At 34.5% G+C, this 24,214-nt stretch overlaps 1 protein-coding gene across 4 annotated transcripts in view; it reads left to right on the top strand.

Moving 5' to 3' along the window:
* CRPPA (CDP-L-ribitol pyrophosphorylase A) overlaps nucleotides 1–24,214 on the top strand; it is a 330,830-nt gene that overhangs the window by 121,127 nt on the left and 185,489 nt on the right. For all 4 annotated transcript variants that reach the window (XM_034963742.3, XM_008978703.4, XM_003825009.5 and 1 more), the window contains one exon: nucleotides 22,339–22,436. In XM_034963742.3, coding sequence (XP_034819633.1) covers nucleotides 22,339–22,436 — 98 coding nt within the window. The remainder of the gene's footprint in view (nucleotides 1–22,338; nucleotides 22,437–24,214) is intronic.

Genomic DNA, 24,214 nt, shown 5'->3' with positions numbered 1-24,214 from the left:
CTGCTGGAAGTACCCGTCCCTCACTCCCCTTCCTGATATTGCCAAATGTATCAGATGTTTCCTGATATTGCCAAATGTTCCCTAGGGATAAAAACATCTCCACTAATAGAGAACCACTATTTTAAAATATGGACTGCTAGCAAAATCGGAGATGTTCACCCCAATCCTGAAACACATGTGATGCTTTACAGTGTGTTAGTAACTGATTTCTTTGAGGATAGATTATGGCTAGAACTACATGCTCAGGTTTTCATTGAGAGGTCAACTTCCAAATTCAAACTTTTTTCGAAGTAGAAAAATGTACTGAACCTGCATTCTGAGTGCATCAATTTATTAAAAAATTTTGGGAAACCCTATTTAACCATCAACAGACTTCACATTCAGAAAATGAAAATCTTTTCTCTGATCATGACAATGTATTTGTGGTTTACCCTCAAGTTCTTTGTCCTTCAAGGATATGTTGTTTTAAACTATTAATGTACTATAACTTATGCATCTGTTTGTGTGTATGTAAACAGATCATTTATAGCTATAAATCAAAATCTTGACATATTTACATATCAACCAAGCAATGTGTAAACATTACTCTGGAAAAGTCGGCTGAACGATGATGTGGTCGGTCGTGTCCTCAACACAAGGAAATATAAAACTCAGTTTGGTTTCTTCACAGAGCTTTGTATGTACTACGTAGGAAAAATAGAAATGACTTTTTTTTTGTCGACAATTGGTAGTTCGACTGAGGAATATAATTGTAATACTTGGCCTATATATTATCAGAGGCTTCTTAAAAATGTAAAAACCTATACTGCAAGTGTTATTGCAGGGGCTATGACTTTGGAAATTGTTTGCAGAAATGGCTTTTGTCTATGTAATAGGTTGTGGTCTGCTACTTTTATTTTTTAAGTATTTAAAACATGTTCTACTTTTATTCTTAGGGAAGATAAATCCGACCTGCCTAGTGTAAACAGCTCATTTAGGTCAACAAACTTTTAGTTTCCTTATATTTTAGGGTTTGTATATCTAATAACTTCCCAGGAGATTCTGATGCTTCTGGTACACTTTGAGGATCAGTGCTCTGGGGCCTTTCTACTCTCAGTGAGTGCTCTAGACCAGCAGCATTGTGATTACCTGAGGACTAGAATCTCAGGCCCCACCGCATTCAATCAGAATCTACATTTTAACAGGAGCTCTGGTTGATTAGTTTGTACATTAAATTCCAGACATCTTCCTCTAGGCTGCTCCTCAGTCTTTTATAGATTTATTTCTAAATAATATCTTTATTGCATTAAGAGCTTTAAGTCTTACGATGCTCTCCCAGCTGCAAATGCTTGTTTGCTCACCTGAGATTACCCCTTCCATTTATGACTTGTACTCAAGGCTATCTCTGATAGTAGAAATGCCTCTCTGGGCATAGGAAAGAGAGAACTCTTGGATTAAAAAAAATTCCGAAGTGTAATATAGTGTATAGCCTACTATGAGAGCTGTATATTTACCTGTAGGCATTTTCCTAGTGTATTAATCAGGGTTGTTTAGAGAAACAGAACCAGTAGGATATACAGAGATATAGATAAGATGCATACATAGATTTATTATGAGGGATTGGCTCACGTGATGATGGAGGCTAAGTCCCACGATCTGCCAGCTGTAAGCTGGAGGCCCAGGAAAGCCAGTGGTAGAGTTCCAGTACAAACCCAAAGGCCTGAGAACCAGGGGAGTCAAGGGTGTAAATCCCAGTCAGAGTCCCAAGAAGACCCAGAACCTGTCTCTGCTTTAGAAGGGAGAATCTGCCTTTCCTTTGCCTTTTTGTTCTGTTCAGGACCTCAGTGGATTGGATGATGCTCCCACACTTCAGTGAGGATGATCTTCTAAGTCTTCCAATGGAAATGTTAATCTGTTCTGGAAACACCCTCATAGGCACACTCAATAATAATGTTTTACCAGCTAATTGGGGATCCCTTAGCCAGATGTAATTGACACATAAAATTAACCATTTTTATGACACATAAAATTAACCATGTTCAAAGTATTTTCCTAGGCACTATTACCATTACACAGCATTAATTGGGCACTTACTTTGTGCTGGGCATTATTTGAAGCATTTTATGTATTTTATCTCTATCTCTTATTTCTTCAAGAACTTGATGTTGTATTATAGTAGTGTTATTGTTTCCATATAATAGGGTATTTGAGAGTTCTAAAGCAAATGCTGACTTGGGAAAGAGAATGTTAACCACAAGTCTCTGCCTTAGGCAGTTTGCTCTTTTTATATTTCTATTCCTTTTTTTCCCTCCCTTAAATAGAGATTGTACAAATTCCCTTATCTGAAACCTTTGGGCTATATATGTCTTAGAATTTGGAATAATTTGTACTTCTAGAAGCTACTTCAGTACATCACATGTTATAATATCTTTATTGCATTAAGAGCTTTAAGTCTTACGATGCTCTCCCAGATGCAAATGCTTGTTTGCTCACCTGAGATTACCCCCTCCATTTATGACTTGTATTCAAATTGTCTCTGATAGTAGAAATGCCTCTCTGGGCATAGGAAAGAGAGAATTCTTGGATTAAAAAAAATTCCAAAATATAACAGAGCATATAGCGTACTATGAGAGCTGTATATTTACCTGTAGGCATTTTCCTAGTGTATTAAACAGGGTTATTTAGAGAAACAGAACCAGCAGGATATACAGAGATACAGATAGGATGTATACATAGATTTATTTTGAGGGATTGGCTCATGTGATGATGGAGGCTAAGTCCCACGATCTGCCAGCTGCAAGCTGGAGGCCCAGGAAAGCCAGTGGTAGAGTTCCAGTACAAACCCAAAGGTGGGATTTTGTATCCTACCACAAGGTGAAATTTAAGATGCATAAATGTTTATGCTAAATGCAGTAATAAAGGCTATAGAGCTTCTAAGCCAGTTCAAGTTCAGGACTGATTTTACCTGCAAATTTATATAAAAACAATTGTTTATTATGGTTTTAAGAACTTTTTGGATTTCAGCATTGCCTGCAACACTGTATTACCTGTTTTAGATTGTGATTCAATGAAGGTGGAAAGAATGTCTAATTTTTATGTTGCATCCCCTAACATTTAGTTGAATCGAATTGCATAATAGGCTAACAGATGCAGCTGCAGTTTTTCCCTAGAATCTAAGGGAATTTATGGCCCTTCTCTCCTGCCTTACCACTCTGCCTGCTCCTGACACATGCTTATAGGGAACTAGAATATCTATCACTATATCATTTTTTTTCCTTTTAAAACATAGAAATGGTATAGTATTTGAGCATTCTTTGTCAAGATTTAAAACCAAGACTTGGAGGACATTGGACTCATGCTAGGTGCCTTATATGTTATCTCACTTATTCTTTACAATAACGCTGTAAGATATATACATTGCTCTCATTTTGCAGTTGGGAAACCTGACCTAGGTTACTTTCCTCTGGGTCACACGGTTAGTAAGAGCAAGATCCATTATTTAAGCTCAGGTCTCCATTGTCTTTAAGTTCGACTCGACTCTAGGATATGTCCATTTTGTACCTCTGATTCACATAGCTACTCCTGCTGCCTGCTAAAGCAGATGCTGGATTCAAGAGCTCTCTCTTGGGTGAGTACATCAGTGGTTTATAAAGTTCAGCTTGCCTAGCTCTGATTCCTCTGAGTTGAAAACTATACCTTCAGCTGATGTGATGAAGAATAATCCTATAAGTAAGACAGAAAATTTTCTCTCCCAGTGTTTTCCTAAGCACATAGTATAGTCTTCTAGAAAGTGTTTGTTACTGGCATCACAGGTGTGTGAAAAGCATATAATGTTGTAATGACAGATTTCTAGACATGCTCAGAAAAAATAATAAAATTCCAAATCAAAATAATTGTTTTAAAATGATTTGGGGTACTGTTTAATTGTTTTTTTTTCTGTTGTTGTTAATTCTGGTAGTTGATGTTCATTATCTAGACATAACAGATTTCCTTTCTAGGATGGAACTTTTTTTGTTCTGTGATGAGTGCTTCATGTTTGTTTTTTTTTAAGTGTCCTTCCTGAGCTGTTTTTTCTCTCAAATAACAGTTATTCCTGGTCAACAAATTGTATTCTATTAAAGTAACTATTTTGTTGTTTACTTAGTTTGTTTTCAGGTGCTAGAAAACATTTCTAGGATAAATATCATGTGTCATGTTTTGCAAGAACATTTTGTACTCCAAAATTTACTTGTCACCAAAGTAGCCTGTGTGTTTTGGTCCATCTTAATTTATGTTCAAGTCAACATCTTTGGTTTAGTATGGGAATTTTGATGTTAGGAGAAAAACGAATATTCTTTCATTGGTATTTGGTGTAGGTTTGCTAACTTCAAGGCATGCTTTTGACTAGAATCTCCAAATTGTGGTAGATAGCAAGTCTCCAAATCTGATTTTTATCTTATGTTTTTAGGTAATTTTAAAGCTTAATTTATTTTAGCATCAGTGTGTTTATATGTATTTCCATTTATGGTAAACTATTTGAAAAAACATGTATAGAAAGTGATAGTTTCATTTGTCTTTCAGAGTCTATTAAAATATAATTAATTACAAATTTGTTAAAACTATAAAAAAATATTCGTAATAATCCCTTTTCTTAGGCAGAGGGTTGGATTTGGTTGTTGTTCTTTAATGTTTAACTCATTCAGGCTTCTACTGTGAGTGAAATTTAAAACAATTTTCTACAGAGTAGTATGATTAATTGGTACAACAAGACACTGGACTGACTGATAAGTTTGTAAATATCCACTTAACAAAGAGGTATTGTAGTTTTGTCGCCCAAGCTGGTTGAGCCCACCCAAGTCTGCTCTGCATGCTCAGATGAACCCAAATGGTTAAAGTGGTAACAGATGCCAGTGGTAACATACTTTATATAGATTTGCATAAGCCATACAAACGGTTCCAACCCACACTTGATTTAGTATGCTGACCATATCCTGGCATGAAGGTCAGTATTCTAAGAGTTTCTAAGAAAAGCCCCAGTGGAATTTCTAAATAAACTATTGCATTTATTTTCTACCTCCATTCTTCATCTACTTAATATATTCAATATTGTGGCTAAAGAGTACTTTTAAAATTTTATTTTATTCTTTCTTGGTTATACTTGTACAAACCCAAGTAAGCTTGTGCTACAAAACTGCCTCATGGTGCCTGTTTTCATATATGGTTGTGTGTATTAAAAAAGAGGAAAAATAGGTAAAATTGGAAATCCATTTCATCCCTTTTGGTTTTAACTGGCTTTAGTTAATCTTTTTTCCATTTATTATGTAATATTTTCCATTTGTTAGGTATTTTAAGGAAATTGATTTTCTCTGAAATTCTTGTTGGTTCAGAAACTTACATCTTATTCAGATAAGTGATACTGGTAGATTTCTTTCAATAAGTACTTAGCAACTGTCAAGTTATCCTCATGCCATATTTTGTTTATTTGTTTCGAAAAACTATACCGATAGAAGAGCAGTTAAATTCTTTTATATTTATACATTGAAAGTAGCTAAATATACTTTTAATTGGCATTGACTGCAATGAATAAAATCACATGAGAATACCTTTGGTTCAGAATTGCTGAGAACTAGGAATACTGTGTTGGAGTGTGTTTTATGCATATGCAGAAACTAGTCCCTTGATTTCTTAGTGATCCTTTAACTTTTTTACTTAAAATTATGGCATTTGAAGTGCAAGATTGTTTGTTTTTGAATCCCTTGGATCAAGTTGGAGAGATGAGGAACTTTAAATCAGGTTTTCCACATCTGTGACCAGACAACATTCCGCATCTGTGGTATGTTCTCATCAGGCTTTTTCTTGTTAAATACCCAGGGATAACACCATTTATGTTATTAGTCATGTGTTTTGGACAATGCAAAGTGACAGCTAAGATTATGTATATAGTAACCCCAAGTTTTGATGTTTCTGGCTTTGAGTATGACACTTAATTTTCCAAATTTTCAGAATAACACCATAACTTCTTTATACATAATATTTTTTGTTCTTCACTCTCTCAAAGAATACTGTGACTGTATGTTTTGTGAATCTGTGAGAACATTTGTGTCAAACTTTAATTAGTAAAAGCAGGAAGGCAGCAACAGGATTTAAGAGCAGTTTGTTCCCCTTGAAATCTTACTGTAAAAAAAAAAAGTAAATGGGAAAGTTCAATATTTGGTTCAGGATTAGGAAAAGTAGAGTTCACTTGTTTTAGTTTTACCATTTCCTTAATTTGTTGTCAGCAAAATAGTAATTTAAGCATATACAAGTAAATCTGTTGCTTTTGAAGGTCACATTGAGGTATTAAGCAACTAGTTAAATAAGACTTGATATCAGACAAAAGCCAGCCACTGACACTTCACTCTGAGGTAGGTAGTTAAAAAAAACCCAAAAAACCCCAAATGATGATATTTAAGCTCAAAGCAAATAGTACATTTGGTAAATATCCTCATGAGTCACCAACCTTGGAACTTTGCTTTTCCTTCTAACTTTTCTCTCAACTAACTTAGAGAATATATACTTTGAAAAGAAAAAAAAAGTATGGTATTGATACAGCTCTGATGAGTAGAGAACACCAGGCTTTTCATTTTGAGTGGAATTAGAAAAAATGACATGGACACACGTGGAATAGTTTTAAGGAGCAGGGAGTTTAATAGGCAAGAAAGAAGGGGAAAGAAAGCTATCATTTAGTTAGAAAACAGTCATATGCTTGACTATACCACTTACATGTAAAAACATGTGCAGGAGACAAGATGTCACATGCCTGGTCCTTACATTTAGTTCTAAGGTAGGAAACTTCATCCTATATTCAGTGACTCACTTAAAAATGTGGTTAAGATCTGATAATATTAAGTGTCTTTTAAAAATCTGCCTATGTGCCATTGTCCTCCAGTTGAAACATGCTCAGTTAGCTTCTGTGTTAGCTTTTCAGAAGACCACTTTGACCTTTCAGTGTGGGCGTGTATGGTTTTCTTGCATGTCTTTATTTGTTGTCTCCATCCATTTATATTGTAGTAATGCCTTGTTGGTTGTCCTTCCTTTATTTACTTCCTGCCTTCCTTTTCCTAGTCTAATAGCTTCCTATTGCAAGGTGTTCAGACAAACCTTGAGTATCCTTTACAGATGAAACTTAGAGACATCAGGACTCAATAGTGGTGATTCTCTTTAATATTATTTTAAAATTCTTTCATGTGAGACAGAGAATAGACTCTAAGATTGGCTTTTGATTCAAAGAATGCAATAGAATAATGGAAGCCACTGCTCTTACTTTGAATGGATTACAACTTGAAACATCTTTTGGAAATGGCTACTTTTGGATTTGATATATTTGTTTCTTATTTCTGGAGGCACATCTAGCTTTGACTCAAGAGGTCAGTACAGTGGACCATGAGGCTCGATGGAAGAATTGCATGGTGTTGAGTGTTTCCAAGAAAATTGGAGACAGATTTCTCGATATTTTGCCCACCTGCTTGAGGATCTACCTTAGTGTTTGTTTGCCTTTCTTCCATTGTTACTGAGTTTCTTGTAAAATACAAATACCATTATTACTAGAGGTGATTAATTGATACAGGCATATGCATATTCCTTGCTCCTTAATGTGTGGTGGGTCTGTCATATGGTAAAGCAGAAGCTGTGTGTATTAGAAACTTTACGTATTACTGTTTTGTGAAATTAAATCAAAAGACCCCTGATTATATCCATTTTCTGTCTATAGAGGACAGTATACTTTCTATATACCAAGAGATCCAGTGTTCAAGGAAAGTAAGAGGAATTTTTTAAAGATACATGTGTTACTGATTAGGTTTTGGCCTCTTTTATGAACTTTGAGATTTGTACATCATTTTGCTTATGAGAGATTTTAGTTAGAATAACACTGGAATTGAACATTTATGAAACCACATTATATATAACTACATTTTGTTGAATCATGTATTCAAATGAAAAGTGGCTATATTTAGTTTGCAAATAACATTAATCAGGGAGTTGAACCCTGAAGAAATTCTGTTGCACTTAAAACTGGACTGAAATTTGAGAAAATTTAAAAGGAGTCTGGCAGATGGATGGATATAGTCAAAACTCTGACATTCAGAATTTCAAGCTAGCTATTCCTTAATGCACCCTTCAGGGGAGATGGCTTGAATTCTAATTCTTCCTCCCTCGGTGCTATCATCAACTCCTTGAAAGAAGTAGAGGAAGAGGAAGATGTTTTGCTTGGAAAAGCCTCCGTGTCTTCTCTTACTTCCTCCACTTGGACCTAATAGTACATAGCTATAGCATTGAAGAGTCCTGCACAAAAGGACAACTGACCTCCTGAGAAGTTCTGGATTAATATCATATGTGCTTCAATAAATACTAATTGTCTTTGGTATTTGAGGATATTGTCTTCTCTAGTACACTGTGGACCAGTGAAGCAGCCAAAACTTTTAAGTTCTGTATCTGTAGCCATCAGATTTAGAGTACGGTTAAGAGAGTATTGTTAACTCATAATTGATTAATATAACTATGCAAATGAGAGACAGTATGACTTTGATTTTGGTACACAATGGCTAATGTTGTGTTAGATAAACAGCTGTCAATGAGAATTATGTTGCATGATTAGGGAGGCATGTAACAAGTACATTTCCACCATGTTTCATCTACCATAAAGTGCATAATTGAAATTTTCTACTTCCAGATGGAAATAAGTAAATGTATGTATAGCTATATTCTCAAACAGAAGTAAGGAGAAAATAATGCATGTGCCTATTGCATTAGAGTTCAGGAAAATCTGATTTTTAAAAATTGGTATGTATTTATACATATTTATGGGTACTTTGATACAATGTGTAATCAAATCAGGGTATTGAGGGTATCAATCATCTCAAACTTTTTTTTTTACTTTGAGGACATTTCACATCCTCTCTTTTAGCTATTGTAAAATATGCAATATATTGTTAACTACGAATAGTCAACCTATTAGGCTATTGAACCTTAAAACTTATCTCTTCTATCTGACTGTATGTTTGTACCCAGTAACCTCCCTTTATTTCTTTCTCCACTACCCTTCCCAGCTTCTGTTAGTCATCATTCTCTTCTTTATCTTTAAGAAATCAATTTTCTTTATCTTTCATTATGTGAGTGACAACATGCAAAATTTGTCTTTCTCTTCCTGGCCTGTATAACTTAAAATAATGACTTCCAGTTCTATCCATGTTACTGCAAATGACAGAATTTCATTCATTTTTATGACTCAGTAGTATTCAATTGTGTAGTATGCCACATTTTCTTCATTCATCCATTGATAGATGCTTAGGTTGATTTTGTATATTGGCTATTATTAAGAGTGCTGCAACAAATATTGGGGTACAGATATTCCTTTGATATGCTGAGTAGCATAGTAGTTATATTTTTAGTTTTTTGAGAAACCTCCATACTGTTTTTCATAGAGGTCTTGTATTAATTTAAATTTCCACTAGCAGCGTATAAGAGTTCCCTCTCTTCTGCATCCTCTTGCAGCATTTGTTATTTTTTGTGTTTTTGATAATAGCCCTGTAACTGGGGTGAGTTGATAACTCATGTGGTTTTGATTTACATTTTCCTGAGGATTAGTGATGTTGAACATTTGTTTTAATATACCTGTTGGCCATTCGTGTGTCATCTTGTAAGAAATGCCTATTCGTGTCCTTTGCCTACTTATTAATGGGATTACTTGTTTTTTTGCTGTTGAGTTCCTTGTATATGCTAAATATTAGTACCTTGTTGGATGAAAGTTTGCAAATATCTTCTTGTATTCAACAGATTGTCTTCTTACTCTGTTGATTTTCTTTGCTGTGCAGAAGCTTTTTCCTTTAGTAAGTACTATTTCTCTATTTTTGTTCTTGTTTGTGCTTTTGGAGTCTTAGCCATAAAATGTTTTTGGACACCAATGTCCTGAAGCATTTCCTCAGCTTTCTTCCAGTTATTTTCATAGTTTTGCATCTTACATTTATATCTTTAACCTGTTTTGAGTTTATTTTTGTATATGATGAGAGATAGGAGTTTAGTTTCTTTCTTCTGCATGTGGATGTCCTGTTTTCCCATTTGTCAAAGGTATGTCCTTTTCCCCATGTATATTCCTGGCACCTTTGTTGAAAATCAGTTGACTGTAAATATGTGGATTTATTTCTTGGTTCTCTATTTCATTGTATTGTCTTCTGTGTCTGTTTTAAACTAATGCTGTACTGTTTTGGTTACTATAGCTTTGGTGTATTTTGAAGTCAGGTTAGTATGATGCATCTAGCTTTGTTCTTTTTTTTCAGGATTGCTTTGGCTATTTGGGATCTATTGTGGTTCCATACACATTTCAGGATTGGTTTTTTTTTTCTATTTCTGTGAAGAATATCATTGGTATTTTGATAGGGATTATATTGAATCTGTAGATTGCTTTGGATATAGTGTGGTCATTTTAACAATATTCTTTTGATTCATGAGCATGGATATCTTCCCATTTTTTAATGTCCTCTTCAGTTTCTTTCATTAGCATTTTGTAGTTTTTGTTGTAGAGGCCTTTGCCTCCTGGGTATTTTATTTTACTTTTTGTAGCTATTGTAAAAGGGATTGCTTTCCTGATTTCTTTTTCAGCTAGTTATTTGTATATGAAAATATGACTGATTTTTGTATGTTGAATTTTGTTTTCTGCAACCTTACTAAATATCAATTCTAAGAGTTTTTTTTGTTGGGTCATTATGTTTTTCTAAATATAAGATTTTGTCATCTATGATAGAACAGCAATTTAATTTCTTTGCCAATTTGGATGTCTTTTATTTCTTTCTCTTGCCTGATTGTTCTGGCTAGGACTTCCAGTACTGTGGTGGATAGGAGTAGAGAAAGTGGGCATCCTCTTCTTGTCCTCTTAGAGGAAAGGCTTTCAGCTTTTCTCCATTCAGTATAATGCTAGCTGTGGGTTTATCACATATAGCTTTTATTGTGTTGAGGTATGTCTCTCTATACCTTATTTGTTGAGAGCTTTCGTGAAAAAGGAATGCTGAATTTTATCAAATGCTTTTTCTATGTCTATTAAGAGGATCATATGGTTTTTGGCCTTTATTCTGTTGATAGTGATGTATCACATTTATGGATTTGCGTATGTTGAACCATCTTGCATTCCTGGGAAAAATCCCACTTGACTGTGGTGTTTTATCTTTTGATGTGCTGCTAGATTTGGTTTGCTAATGTTTTCTTCAGGGGTTTTGTGTCTCTACTTTATTTTTATGTTGTATTCTTGTCTGGTTTTGGTATCAGGGTGATGCTTGCCTCAAAGAATGAGTTAGGAAGAATTTCCTCCTCTTCAATTTCTTGGAATAGTTTGAGGAGGATTAGTATCAGTTCTTCTTGATATGTTTGGTAGAGCTCGACAGTGAATCTATCTGGTCCTGGGCTTTTCGTTCTTGAGAGACTTTTTATTACTGATTCAATCTCGTTAATAATTATTCATCTGTTAAGTTTTTCTATTTCCTCCTCTTTCAATCTTGGTAGGTTGTATGTGTCCTGGAATTTAACAACTTCCTCTAAGTGTTCCAATTTATCAGCATATAGTTGTTCATAATAATTTCTCATGATCCTCTGTATTTCTGTAGTATCAGTTACAATGTCTCCTTGTTTGTTTCTCATTTTATTTGGTGGCTCTTTTTTTTGTTTAGTGGTTTATTGATGATGATTATTATTTTGGGGTGGTTTACAACCAAACTTCATTTTGTTGATCTTTATATTTTTTGGTTTGTTTTTATTTTTTGTTTTTGGGGATTTTTTTTTTTTTTTTTTTTTGAGGCAGAGTCTCACTCCTTTGCCCAGACTGGAGTGCAGTGGTGCGATATCAGCTCACTGTAACCTCCGCTTCCCCGGTTGAAGCAATTTCCTACCTCAGCCTCCTGAGTAGCTGGGATTACAGGCATGTATAACCATATCTGGCTAATTTTTGTATGTTTAGCAGAGATGGGGGTCTCACCATGTTGGCCAAGCTGGCCTCAAACTCCTGACCTCAGGTGATCCACCCACCTTGGCCTCCCAAAATGCTGCGTTTACAGGTGTGAGCCACTGTGCCCAGCCTGTATTGTGTTTTCAGTCTTTATTTTGTTTAGTTGTGATCTTTCTTTCCTTCTACAAATTTTGGGTTTTTGTTTTTGTAGTTCTTTGGGTTGCATCATCAGCTTGTTATGTTACATCCTAATAAAGTTGGAATTACACTATGTTAAAGAAATTTTTAAGGCTTGTTTTATTTTTTTTTAGAATATATAGATTTAAAATAAATATTTTAGCTTGACTTAATTGATGGTTGTTACTGGCTTGAAAGAAAAATGGTTGTATTTTTTATTTCTCTAAAATAAGAATCCAGTGATAATTTCTTGATCTTTCTACCTCTGTCTTCTTTTTTAAACAGTCTTTGTTTAACACCAATTTTTATTTAAATTGATGTAAGGAAATGTATATATTAGTCTGCCTGTGCTGCCATAACAAAGTACCAAGGCTGGGTGGCTCAAACAACCAAAATTTATTTTTTCACAACTTTGGGTGTTAGAAGTCTGAGATCAAGGTTTTGGTAGGTTTCATTTCTTCTAAAGCCTCTCTCCTTGCCTTGTAGGTGGTTTCTTCATCCTTTGTCTATACATAGTCTTCCCTCTGTAGATGTCTGTGTACATATTTATTTCCTTCTTTCCTTCCCTCCCTCCCTCCCTTCCTTCCTTCCTTTCTTTTTTTCACCCAGGCTGGAGTACAGTGGTACAATCTTGGCTCACTGCAACCTCTGCTTCCCAGGTTCAAGTGATTCTCATGCCTCAGTCTTGCAAGTAGCTGGAATTACAGGCACACACCACCACGCTCAGCTAATTTCTGTATTTTTAGTAGAGACACGGTTTTGCCATATTGGCCAGGCTGGTCTTGAACTTCTGACCTCAAGCAATCCATTCGCTTTGGCCTTCCAAAGTACTGGGATTACAGGTGTGAGCCACCACATGCCACCGTGCCCAGCCAATATTTCTTTTTCCTATAAGGGCCTACCCTAATGACCTCATCTTAGTTTAATCATCTCCCTAAAGACCATATCTCCAAATAAAGTTACGTTCTGAGGTATACTGGTGGGTAGGATTCCAACATGCTAATTTTGGGGGAAACACAGTTCAATCCATAACAATGTGTGTTACTCATGATCCTAGTACAGAGCCTGGAAAATAAGTCTTGAATATCTTCTTGGTACTGTGTTCCAAAGCTTGGGATGATACTGAGAAATCATAAGCGGAGTTCAGGAGTTTGTGATCTTGTGGAAGAGAAGGACAAAAAATATACTGTAATGTAGAAACTATAATCAAAGTAAAATCAAAACACAAAACAGTGTTAGAGGAAAAAAATCTTTCAGGATGCTAACTTCACATAGATTTCAGCTAGAAATCTTAAAGTTGACAATTTTATGCTTGTGAACTTGGGCAATTTACTTGCTTTATAGACACCTTTTATTGATCTATAAAATGGGGAAAATAATTCATACTGCTTTATTGTAATCATTAGGTAAAATATATAAAAGTATCTACCACAATAAAAAGCAAAGGCAGTATTAAAAATATACAGTATGACATGAGCACTAAATAATCATAATGCATCTGCTGACTATTGAAATGATTATTGGCTATAAGGAACTGGTATGGCTCTTTTGGTGCATAATGCATAGATATCAGCTCTGAATAAACTTACAAGTGTTATATTACATATAGATTTCTTTGTTTTTTTCTGAAACCCTATACTGAAAAGCCTTCCCTCAGGAATACTTAGATTCAATACTGCAGTGATTTCTACCTGAGTAGAAGGAGAATGCTGGGTTTGTGTTGATATATATTTGAGAGAGATACTTTTATGTATTAGAAATAGGAATTTTTGTAGTTTTGAAAGTCTCCTTGATGATTGTTGCCTGTGCATTCCTTCTCCTAGCCAACCCACATACACACCAAAATACATCTAAAACACAGGCTATAGTTATTAAAACAGATGGTACTTGAGGTGGACCTTATTGGAGAATTAGGAAATTGGTTCAGGAAATTGGTAGGAAGCGTCCGTTGATTGATGAGTAAGGTATAAGTTGATTGCTTTGTATAGCATGAGAAGAGGTAGGAATCCTATGATGAGAACCTGGGAATTATTAGTTATCTGGTAAAGAATGCTTAGACATTTGCCAGTGTAAGTTCTACAGAGAAACACCAAAGAGGAGATACAGATATGAATACAGATAAACATTTGGCTCATGAACTTATGGGGGCTGGTAAGTCCAAAATCTGAAGAGTGGATGTCTCAGGCTTTCATTTGATTGCATGAGGCTTACTATACTGTGAAGAGCCATCTGCTTTATTCATTCTACCTAGTTAAATATTAATCTCATCCCAAAACACCTTCTCAGAAACACTTAATATTTGACCAAATATCTGGGCACCCTGTGGTCCAGTCAAGTTGATACACAAATTAACCATCAGAGCCAGGAAAATTAAGTTGTACATTGTTTCTTTTTGGCATATATATATATATATATTTTATATTATATATATATTTTATATTATGTGTATATATATATATTTTTTGAGATGGAGTTTCACTCTTACTGCCTAAGCTGGAGTGCAGTGGCGCAATCTTGACTCACTGCAATCTCTGCCTCCCAGGTTCAAGCGATTCTCCTGCTCAGCCACCCAAGTAGATGGGATTACAGGCATGCACCACCATGCCCAGCTAATTTTTTGTATGTTTAATAGAAATGGGGTTTCACCTTAGCCAGGCTGGTCTTGAACTCCTGACCTCAGGTGATCCACCTACCTCAGCTTCCCAAAGTGCTGGGATTACAGTCATGAGCTACCGCGCCTGGCCAACATAATTTTAACTGACAATTATATACATACCTTTACCATTTAGAGGTTCTCAGACATGGGCTGAGGTATTAACAGAAAAATTTGGGCTTCTTAACTAATGCTTACGGTTTTCAATACAAGTCTATAGACTTTCTTATATTCTGGCATGAATTTTCTCTCTGTTAAATCACATCAAACTATGTGACCTTTAAATGCTGTAGACAAAAAAAAGAGTTATTCATTATAAATCAGAGTATATGTTGAAATTATTTTGGGGGGACCTTACTTGTTATGACATCAATATTTTGCCATCTGCCACTGGCCTTTTAGAAATTTTTTAGAAGCTGCTTAAAAAATAGGATAGTGTAAAAACTAAAACTCAGAGGCTAATATCAGTCTAATATCAGTCAAGCTGACAGGTCATGTATCATTTAATGTTAAATCTAAATATTTTATAATTTATTCCCAGTCTATTTTCAGGGAGAGACAAAAGACTAGATTTTTATATTTGTACAATTCTGGGTTGTAAAATGATTTTGTGGTTCCCCTCAATATTTTTACTTCAACCCCTGAAATTTTCTAGGAAGTGCTTTATTAATAGAACAGAAGATTAAGAATTCTGAAGGCTTCTATTTTTGTTTTGATTTCATTAACCTCAAGGTAGTTGTTATGTACTTTGTTTTCTTTGAGAAAATTATCAGTATTAATCATATGTTTGGAAAGAATTTTGTGCTTCATGAAAAAATTAATTTTAAATATTTTGTGTGCCTTTTCTCCTCTCATTTAGTTTGGGGATCCTAGAATAACTCTGGGATTGAGGAGGTTAAATTAATTTATTGGAGCCCTGCTCTTATAGTTATATATTTTTTCTATTCTGAACTTCCAAACACATGGTACAAGTACAATCATTACTGTTTTTTTTGAGACAATCTTAATTGCCATCCACAATTAAGATTGTCAGTGCAGCATGCTTTTGAAATTATCAGTAGCAATTGCATAAAATGCTTCAGCCTAGATCCTAGTGGATAAACTAAGATGTCAACAATGAGAACGAGTGGGCATCTGTTTTAAAGCAAATCAGAGATGCAAACATGGGTGTATTACTCAAAATGTATATTCCATTGTCACATATGATTATGGCATGTTTGGTGAAATTTGAAACAAAGCCTTAGTGGGATGCAGTTGATATGGATTGTTTACCAAACCCTGAAATATTAAGACCATAAAAAAGAGATTAATTTGAAGTCAGAAACTGATCATATTTTGCACGGACAAAGTTATTTCAATTTATGTTCTTATTGAATGTATGTGTCCATAACAGCAATGATTCTGTCATCTATTAGGTGTTTTCTTGTACCAGGCACTAGAAATAATTTTACACATTATCTAATCCTTATTAAAATCTCCAAGTGTAGTCTTTTACACACATCTCCTGCCTTCCTCTTATATATCTCTATTTTTAAAATGACAATATTTTATTATACTGAGGGATGAATCTTAAAATCATTGTACTAGTTGGAAAATTCACTAATAGCAGAGGTCACTTCTTATTCAATTTTGAGTGGACAATGCCTAACACACTGAAGGCATCAATAAATGAAAAGACTTTTCAAGTCCATCTCCTTGCCCTTGATTTGTCCTTTTACAGATGTGTGCTTCCTAATAATCTTTTAAAAAAGAAAAGAAAAGAAAATTTGACTCTGCATAGAAATCGTTCTTTGGTCTCTTCTCATTTCACACATGCAAAGTGCTGCCAAAGTATCAATATGCTACTTTCGGCATCTGTTCCAATATAGAAGTGAAATTGTTTAAAATTTTAAAAATTATATTTCCCTCAATTTAACAAATATTATTGAATGCCTATCAAGTATTCTATATCTGTAGTTATTAAATATGTTGCCTTATTTAATATCACCTTTATAAATGTTAGAGATTGCTTAATTATAAAACCCAGTGAGACATGGAGATAAGAGTAGTATTTGTGTGGGTTTGGGTTTTTAAAATAGTTTTATATCAGAAATATCAAAGTCTCTGTGCAATGGGCGGCTGAATGCAGCTCTATCTCACTAAACTCACCATCCTCCTATTGCCACACAGAAGATTAAAGAAAACTGGAAAATTACCCCCAAAGTCATTCCATTTTAGGTAATAAGCTATAGTAGGATATGTATGTATCCTACTATATATAAACACACACACACATATATAGTATATCTATAGATATATATATACACATAGATAGTATCATTTTTATATATATAGATCTACCTATCTATACCCATAGATACAGTATCATCTATATAGTGTCATATATATCATAGATGATATATATGTGATATATTAGTGAATCTAGGTAGATAAAAGGGAAGCTATTTGTGTTCTTGTATCTTTTAAGTTGGGAAGTTATTAAATAACTTTCATAACATATAAAATACATATATGATACAATATAGATATGAATAGGTAGATCTCTATAGATAGTATCATTTATATATATATAGTAGATCAGTAGATCCTATTTATACATATATAAAATATAAATGTTGTATCATATATATGAAACCATATTTATAAAGGTTCTATATATGATAGACCCTTTTGTAATCCCCACATCATAAAAAATCAGTGCAATAGCTAAGCAGAGGTTTTTAATCTGGCTATACATCAGAATCACTTTTGGACAAAAATATAGGCTAGTATCTTGTTTGATGTGCACTAGGCATATGTATTTGAAAATATGAAAGGAAAACAAGATATTTATGTTGATTCTGATGTGCAACCAGTTGAAATTGATGATGATTTTGTATGTAGTCTAATCTTTGAATGTAGACAGATTGAGAATTTATCAGTAGTAGTAAAGGACGTATTGATTGGGTCCATAGACACTGTAAGAAGTTGGCCTGTCAGATGCAGACCACTGTGGAATGCAAATAGCTGAGATTAGCTGACAATATAGAAACCAACACAATAACAGATCCACCATATTTCTTATGATGTTATTTTACCTCGAATCTACATCCTTATGTTTTGCTCACTTAAGAGAGGTGAACTTTAAAGTCTGCTATTAATATAGCTTCACATATTTTTTCTTAATTTTTGTTTTTAGGAGAGGGTGCTTTTTTATTTTAATAACTTTCAAACTTAAAAGATACAGGAATAACACAAATAGCTTCCCTGTCTTTTACCTACCTTGTTGTTTACATTTTGCCTCATTTACTTTATCATTTCTGTGCATGTACTCCCTTCTCACCTTTTCCGTCACCCTTTCTTCTCCTTCTCCTCCTCCATCTCTTGACCTGTAGCATTGTGAACTACTTAATGGGGTGGTGTTTAAACCACCAAATTTATAGTAATTTGTTACACAGCATTCTAATAAAAACAATAAAATTCTACATAATCCATAGAGGAAATAAGAAACCACAATAGAAATTAGATGTTTCTAATAATATGATTCTAAATGAAAGCAAGTGAAAAGGAATGAAATATTTTAAACTAAATGTGAAGTCATTTAAATTGAGTGAAAATATGACAATGTTTGAGATACAGCTAAAACTGTTATTAGAGGAAAATTTAGAGCCTTAAATATAAATAGTAGAAAAAAGGAAGAGAGTCAGCAACTTAAACATTTTTAAAAAGAGAAGCAGCAAACAAAACTCAAAAGATAGTGGAAGGAAGAAAATACTGAAGAAAATGTTAAGAACTCATAAACTAGAAAAGAAACATATAAGACAGAATCAATCATGATTTCCTTGGATGACAGTAATAAAACTGGTAAGACCTTGGCAAGAGTGATTATGAAAAATAATCAGTATCAGAAATGAAAAAGAATCAATACAATTGTACAGATATTAAGATGTTACGAACAACGTTATGCTACTGTTAATAAGAATTTAGATGAAATGAACACATTCTTAGGGAAATACACCTTACTAACCTGAGACAGAAAATAGAGAATGTGAATAATCATTCATCCATTTAAGATACTGAATTTTTATTAAAAGCTCTCCCACAAAGAAGCAGTTGGCTTTTACCAGTGAATTCTACAAAACCACTCAAAAGAAGACATGACACCAATTTTGCACACTTTCTAGAGAGTAGGAAAAACAACAACTCATTATGTGCGAATAGTATAATTATTTAATGACAATATGACAGGGCCTTATAAGTAAGTAGAATTACAGGCTAACTTTTTTTTCCATGAGCATAGAGCCAATATTTGAAATTTTTCATTATCAGATAAAATTATAGATTGGAAAGAAATAAAACTTTATCACTCATCAGCATGTTTGTATATACCAAGAAGTTAAAATCTATAAAACATCAGTTTATAAGTAAATGTAGCAAGGTTACTGACTATACAAGGTCTGTATCAAAATGTATTTTTATACATAACAACAAATAGGAAATTAAAAATCAATTTATAGTGGTGTCAACAAACAAGAATAAATCTAACAAAAGATGAAAGGGGTCTGCATTGGGAGCTACAAAGCACTATTGAAACAAAGACTTCAGGACACAGGGGACAAATCATGTTCATTTGGAAGGCTTGTTATTTTAAAGATGTCATTTCTATACCAAACTCAACAGATGTTTTTGTGGAAATGATGGTAAAAATTTATGTGGCAATGAAAGACTCCTAAACAACAAATGTGTTCTATTTAGGGTAACTGAAACATGGCATAGGATAAATGCCAAATAGATTTTTTTTTTTCCCTTGAAACAGAGTCTCACTCTGTCGCTCAGGCTGGAGTGTAGTGGTGTGATCTTGGCTCACTGCAACCTCTACCCCCTGAGTTCAAGTGATTCTCCTGCCTCAGCCTCCTGCGTAGCTGGGACTACAGGAGTGCACCATCATGCCCGGCTAATTTTTGTATTTTTAATAGAGGTGGGGTTTCACCATGTTGCCCAGGCTGGTCTTGAAATCCTGACCTCATGTGATCTTCCACCTTGGCCTCCTGAAGTGCTGGAATTACAGGCGTGAGCCACTGTGCCTGGCCAGCAAATAGATTTTGAATTCATTTTTTAAAAATATTTCATTTTTGTAAGTTGGTAGTAGTATATCAGTTTGATTACTGTACGCATGTTGGGTAGCGCTTAGAATTTTATAAAGAGGGATATATGATGAAACAAGGCAAGGAAAACCTACATATGCTGTTTTGTATTTAAAAATTATTCTTAATGTTATGCATTATTTTACAAATTTATATAAATGTTTGTGGCACCATCACATTAATTGTTGCATTTGCAGATTACTTTGTACATTAAATTTCTTGATTGTCCTAATGTTTTCATGAGGAGCTTTCAGAAATAAAACTGTTGGGGCCTTAGCCTAAGACATTACAAAGCCCAGATTTCTCTAAACATGTAATTTCATGATGTATAAGTTTGGGTTAACTTTGTTTTCAAAAGCCACTGCTTTTATGAGTTAACTTCTAAATGAAAGCCCTAGGACACTCTGGTGTCCAAGACAGCAAGGGATCCATTTGATTTGATCTCACAAAGTATCCCACTTTAGAACTCACTACTAAATCATTTTATGTCTTTTGACATGGTTTGGCTGTGTCCCCACCCAAATCTCATCTTGAATTCTCATATGTTGTGGGAGGGACCCAGTGGGAGGTAATTGAATCATGGGGGCAGGTCTTTCCCATGCTGTTCTCATGATAGTGAGTAAGTCTCGTGAGATCTGATAGTTTTTAAAAGGGGAGTTTCCCTGCACAAGCTCTCTTCTCTTCCTTGCACAAGCAGACGCATGTCTGCTGTCATGTGAGATGTGCCTTTCACCTTCTGCCATGATTGTGAGGCCTCCCCAGCCACATGGAACTGTAAGTCCAATAAAATTCTTTCTTTTGTAAATTGCCCACTCTCTGGTATATCTTTATCAGGAGTGTGAAAACAAACTAATATAGCTTTCAAGTAATTCTCTTGGTTGTTGGTCACACTATGTTTGTGTGACTACCTACCTCAATACACATTAAAATGTTGTTTCTTTCTTATCATTTCTGATTGTTTGCAAAGCTCCTTTCTCCCACTCCTAAGCAAAATCTATTCCCCTTTCAAGAGTGAGCTCCTAGCTCATTGTATTATAGAGTTATCTGATCTTGTCTCCAGTTTCTCTCTCCACAATGATGTTCTGTAGCATTTACTGTCTAAAACATTCATTTGTGTTTTTAATTATGTTGACTTTTATTAGCACCACGTAACTTAGAATTACAGACTTATTTTTTTGGATTTGAATCCTTTTTCTACTACTCATGTCCCTGTGGTCTTGGGCAAATTACTTCTCTGAATTCAAGCTTCCTGAATCTGTTACATAGATTCAGAATGATACTGATCTTGTAGGGTCATCATGAGGATTAGTATTCATATATACCATATAGCTCCTGGAATACATAATATTCTTGTTAAGTAGGAGGTACTAATAGCAGTGCTATTAACTGGTGGTATTATTTTCAATAACCTATTCTCCCTAGCTTTGCTTGAAATAATTATTAGCTATTGCTACATCAGTGATTTATATGGACCATATTTTACAGAGTTGCTCAGGTAAGAAGCAGTTGGGTCAGAAGTTAATCAAACATACTTTTGATTCAGGAATCCTATCTTAAAATTAGGCTTTGTTTTCTTTATCCATGATATAATGCTATGTAATGGCTCTTTAAGTGGCAGCTATATAGGCAATTTCCATACAGGATGCCTGAAACTTTGAAGAACTGCTGTTAATTATAAGACAGAAAGATGTGGATTAAGAAAAATTCTACTCAGATTTCAGCTCATGGTTGAACTTTGTATCATGATAACAAGAGGTCAAGTTACCTTGAATCAGGGTACCTTCTGATTTGCCTGCTGTAGAGGAGGACTTCATATCTTTTGGAAGAATGCATCCAGGGTTTCCAGAGGTGACTATCACTGTGTTACATAGTTTATAAATTTTAAATCAGACCATCTCAAGTCTTTCAGATGTGAAGAAAATTCTTTCAGTTGTTTTTACTTGTTAGTGCAATAGTCAAAACAGGAACTTAATTGTACTGAACTGAAAATCTAGAGGAATGTCAAGGAACACGATGTACTTAACCAAGGCACTGGATGGCACATTGAATCTGTGCACAGGAGATAACCTATGGCCTAAAGAGTGAATCTGTTTAAGAAGTGGAAATCTGTTAGGTTCTGGGAGACTCCTTATAAACATGGAAAGATTGAATTGTTGAACTTCAAATGGTTGTCACCTCTGCTCCCTTCCGAATGCATCCTAAAATATCTTATTTCTGTTAGTTGCACAATGGCTGGTTCTTCACCCACAAAGTGTTCAATGGATAGGTTTATGGACTTGGGTAGTAAACTGAATCAAGGCCATCTCAGTGTGTACACACATTACTCCACTTGGCCTGAAATCAAAACCTCCCTATTCTTAGTCAACAGCTAAGAACATCAGGTAAGTTTATGTTTCAGCATCCTAGGGCCTTGTTACATGTTTTGTTTGAAACTTAAAACTTTTTTTTTTTAATTTCAGAGAGAATTTCCCAAGAGATTTGTGTAGTTATGGATACAGAAGAAGATAACAAACATGTAGGTCATCTTCTTGAAGAAGTGCTGAAAAGTGAATTAAATGTAAGTATTCAAAGACTGAGTTTGATAAACTTTGATTGCCAAAAACTTTTATAGTATAAAGATACCTTTCTTGGAAAAAAAAAAACATAAAAATCCCTTAATCATAATGTTCTTATTATTTTGCCTCGATGAGATCCTTTGGTCTGCCAGCACTTAGGATCTGAAACATACTCCATCCCCCTTTTCATTCCTTTTGTGGATTTTTTTCCAGTGTCCATGTGTGACGACCTTTAGGAAGCCCTGCCTGATGCCTGCATTCCCCAGCATAAGGCGGAGACTTGTCTTAAGAGGCATAGTGGCCAGCACGTGCTAGATGCTTAGTAAAGTTTGTAGACTCTATGAAGATTAGAGAGATTATGAAAAGGGAGGGGGAAATAAGAGACATGGTGACAAAAGGTGAAATAATCATGGTATTGGAAAAGCGAGTAAATGTGAAGTGACCAACTTCCTAGTTAAACTCATATCTAATATTAGGGCTAGGCAAATAGAAGATGCAATAAGTGTGAGGGTGTCTATAGGAACTCTTTATAATTTTACCAGCAAGCACTGCCATTAATCATTTTTATGACAACTTTCAAGTATTTTCTTTGCCACACTTATTTTTGTACATTTTAATTAATTTCTGTTTTCATTAAAATATATAACTTCTAATCCGAGTTTATGTTCAATATGTGATGACCTTTTCACAACGTACATAATTCTCATCAAAAGTAGAGGGTAAAAGTTGATTTTAGCTGTGTAATTTTTTTTTTTTTTTTTGAGATGGAGTCTCACTCTGTTGCCAAGCTGGGGTATAGTGGTGCGATCTCAGCTCACTGCAACCTCCACCTTCTGGGTTCAAGTGATTCTCCTGCCTCAGCCTCCACCATGCCCATTAGCTGTGTAATTTTATCATGATAGCACAGTTGGAAAGAGAACAGGCTCTGATATCAGACTGCTTGCACTTTGGATGTCAGCTCTGTTTCCTAATTTCCTTATCTGTAAATTGAAACTGTTAATAACATCTATGTTCTAAAGTTGCTGGGTGAGTTGAATAAAATGAATATATTTAAAGTGCTTAGAGAAGCATCTGGCATGCAGTACGTTTTCAATGGATTTGAACTATAATTAAACTTTCAATGATAAGTTGGCAGAGTGGTGTGACAGTATTAGATAGTACAGACTGTTAGTTCCCATACTTCAGTGCAGTACTGGATACATGAGTTGTTAAAATTAACAAATTAACCAGTGTCTTCTACCTCCTCCTTTCTAAAGAATCTAATTTGAATTAGTATGCTTTAATTTAAAGTTTATAGCTGAAAGATGACAGTGAACTTTCTTACTGTATATATTCTTACATTCATGTCATTACCTATTATCTCCCTCAAACAATTGTTTATTCTTAGTCATATAAGTAAATATATATGTGATAGCCACTACAATCCTTATGTTGATACCTTAAAAATCATTTTGGTTTTCTGGAACTAATCCTCCAATAGATGCTCTAGTGAGGGCTCATGGGCACAGTATTCCCAAGTTCTTCGATGTGAATAAAATTATTCTTTTGCTCAAAATCTTCAAGGTGGTTTTGGCTAGATTAAAAGCAATCTTAATTCAGTAATTTTTTGTTGAGTATCTTCGATATGCCAATCTATTTTCTTTTGTCATAAAGTGTTTTGGTCAAGTGTGATGAAAATCTGACTTTCTTTGTCTTATAAGTGATTTAGTCTATTTGCCTGGATGCTCAAATCTTTGCCTTTAAAGTCCATTTGTTTTACTACAGTTTTCTTAATTATAGT

Source organism: Pan paniscus, chromosome 6 (genome assembly GCF_029289425.2).
Source record: "Pan paniscus chromosome 6, NHGRI_mPanPan1-v2.0_pri, whole genome shotgun sequence".
NCBI classification, from domain to species: domain Eukaryota; kingdom Metazoa; phylum Chordata; class Mammalia; order Primates; family Hominidae; genus Pan; species Pan paniscus.
This window is presented reverse-complemented; position numbering and strand designations above follow the sequence as displayed.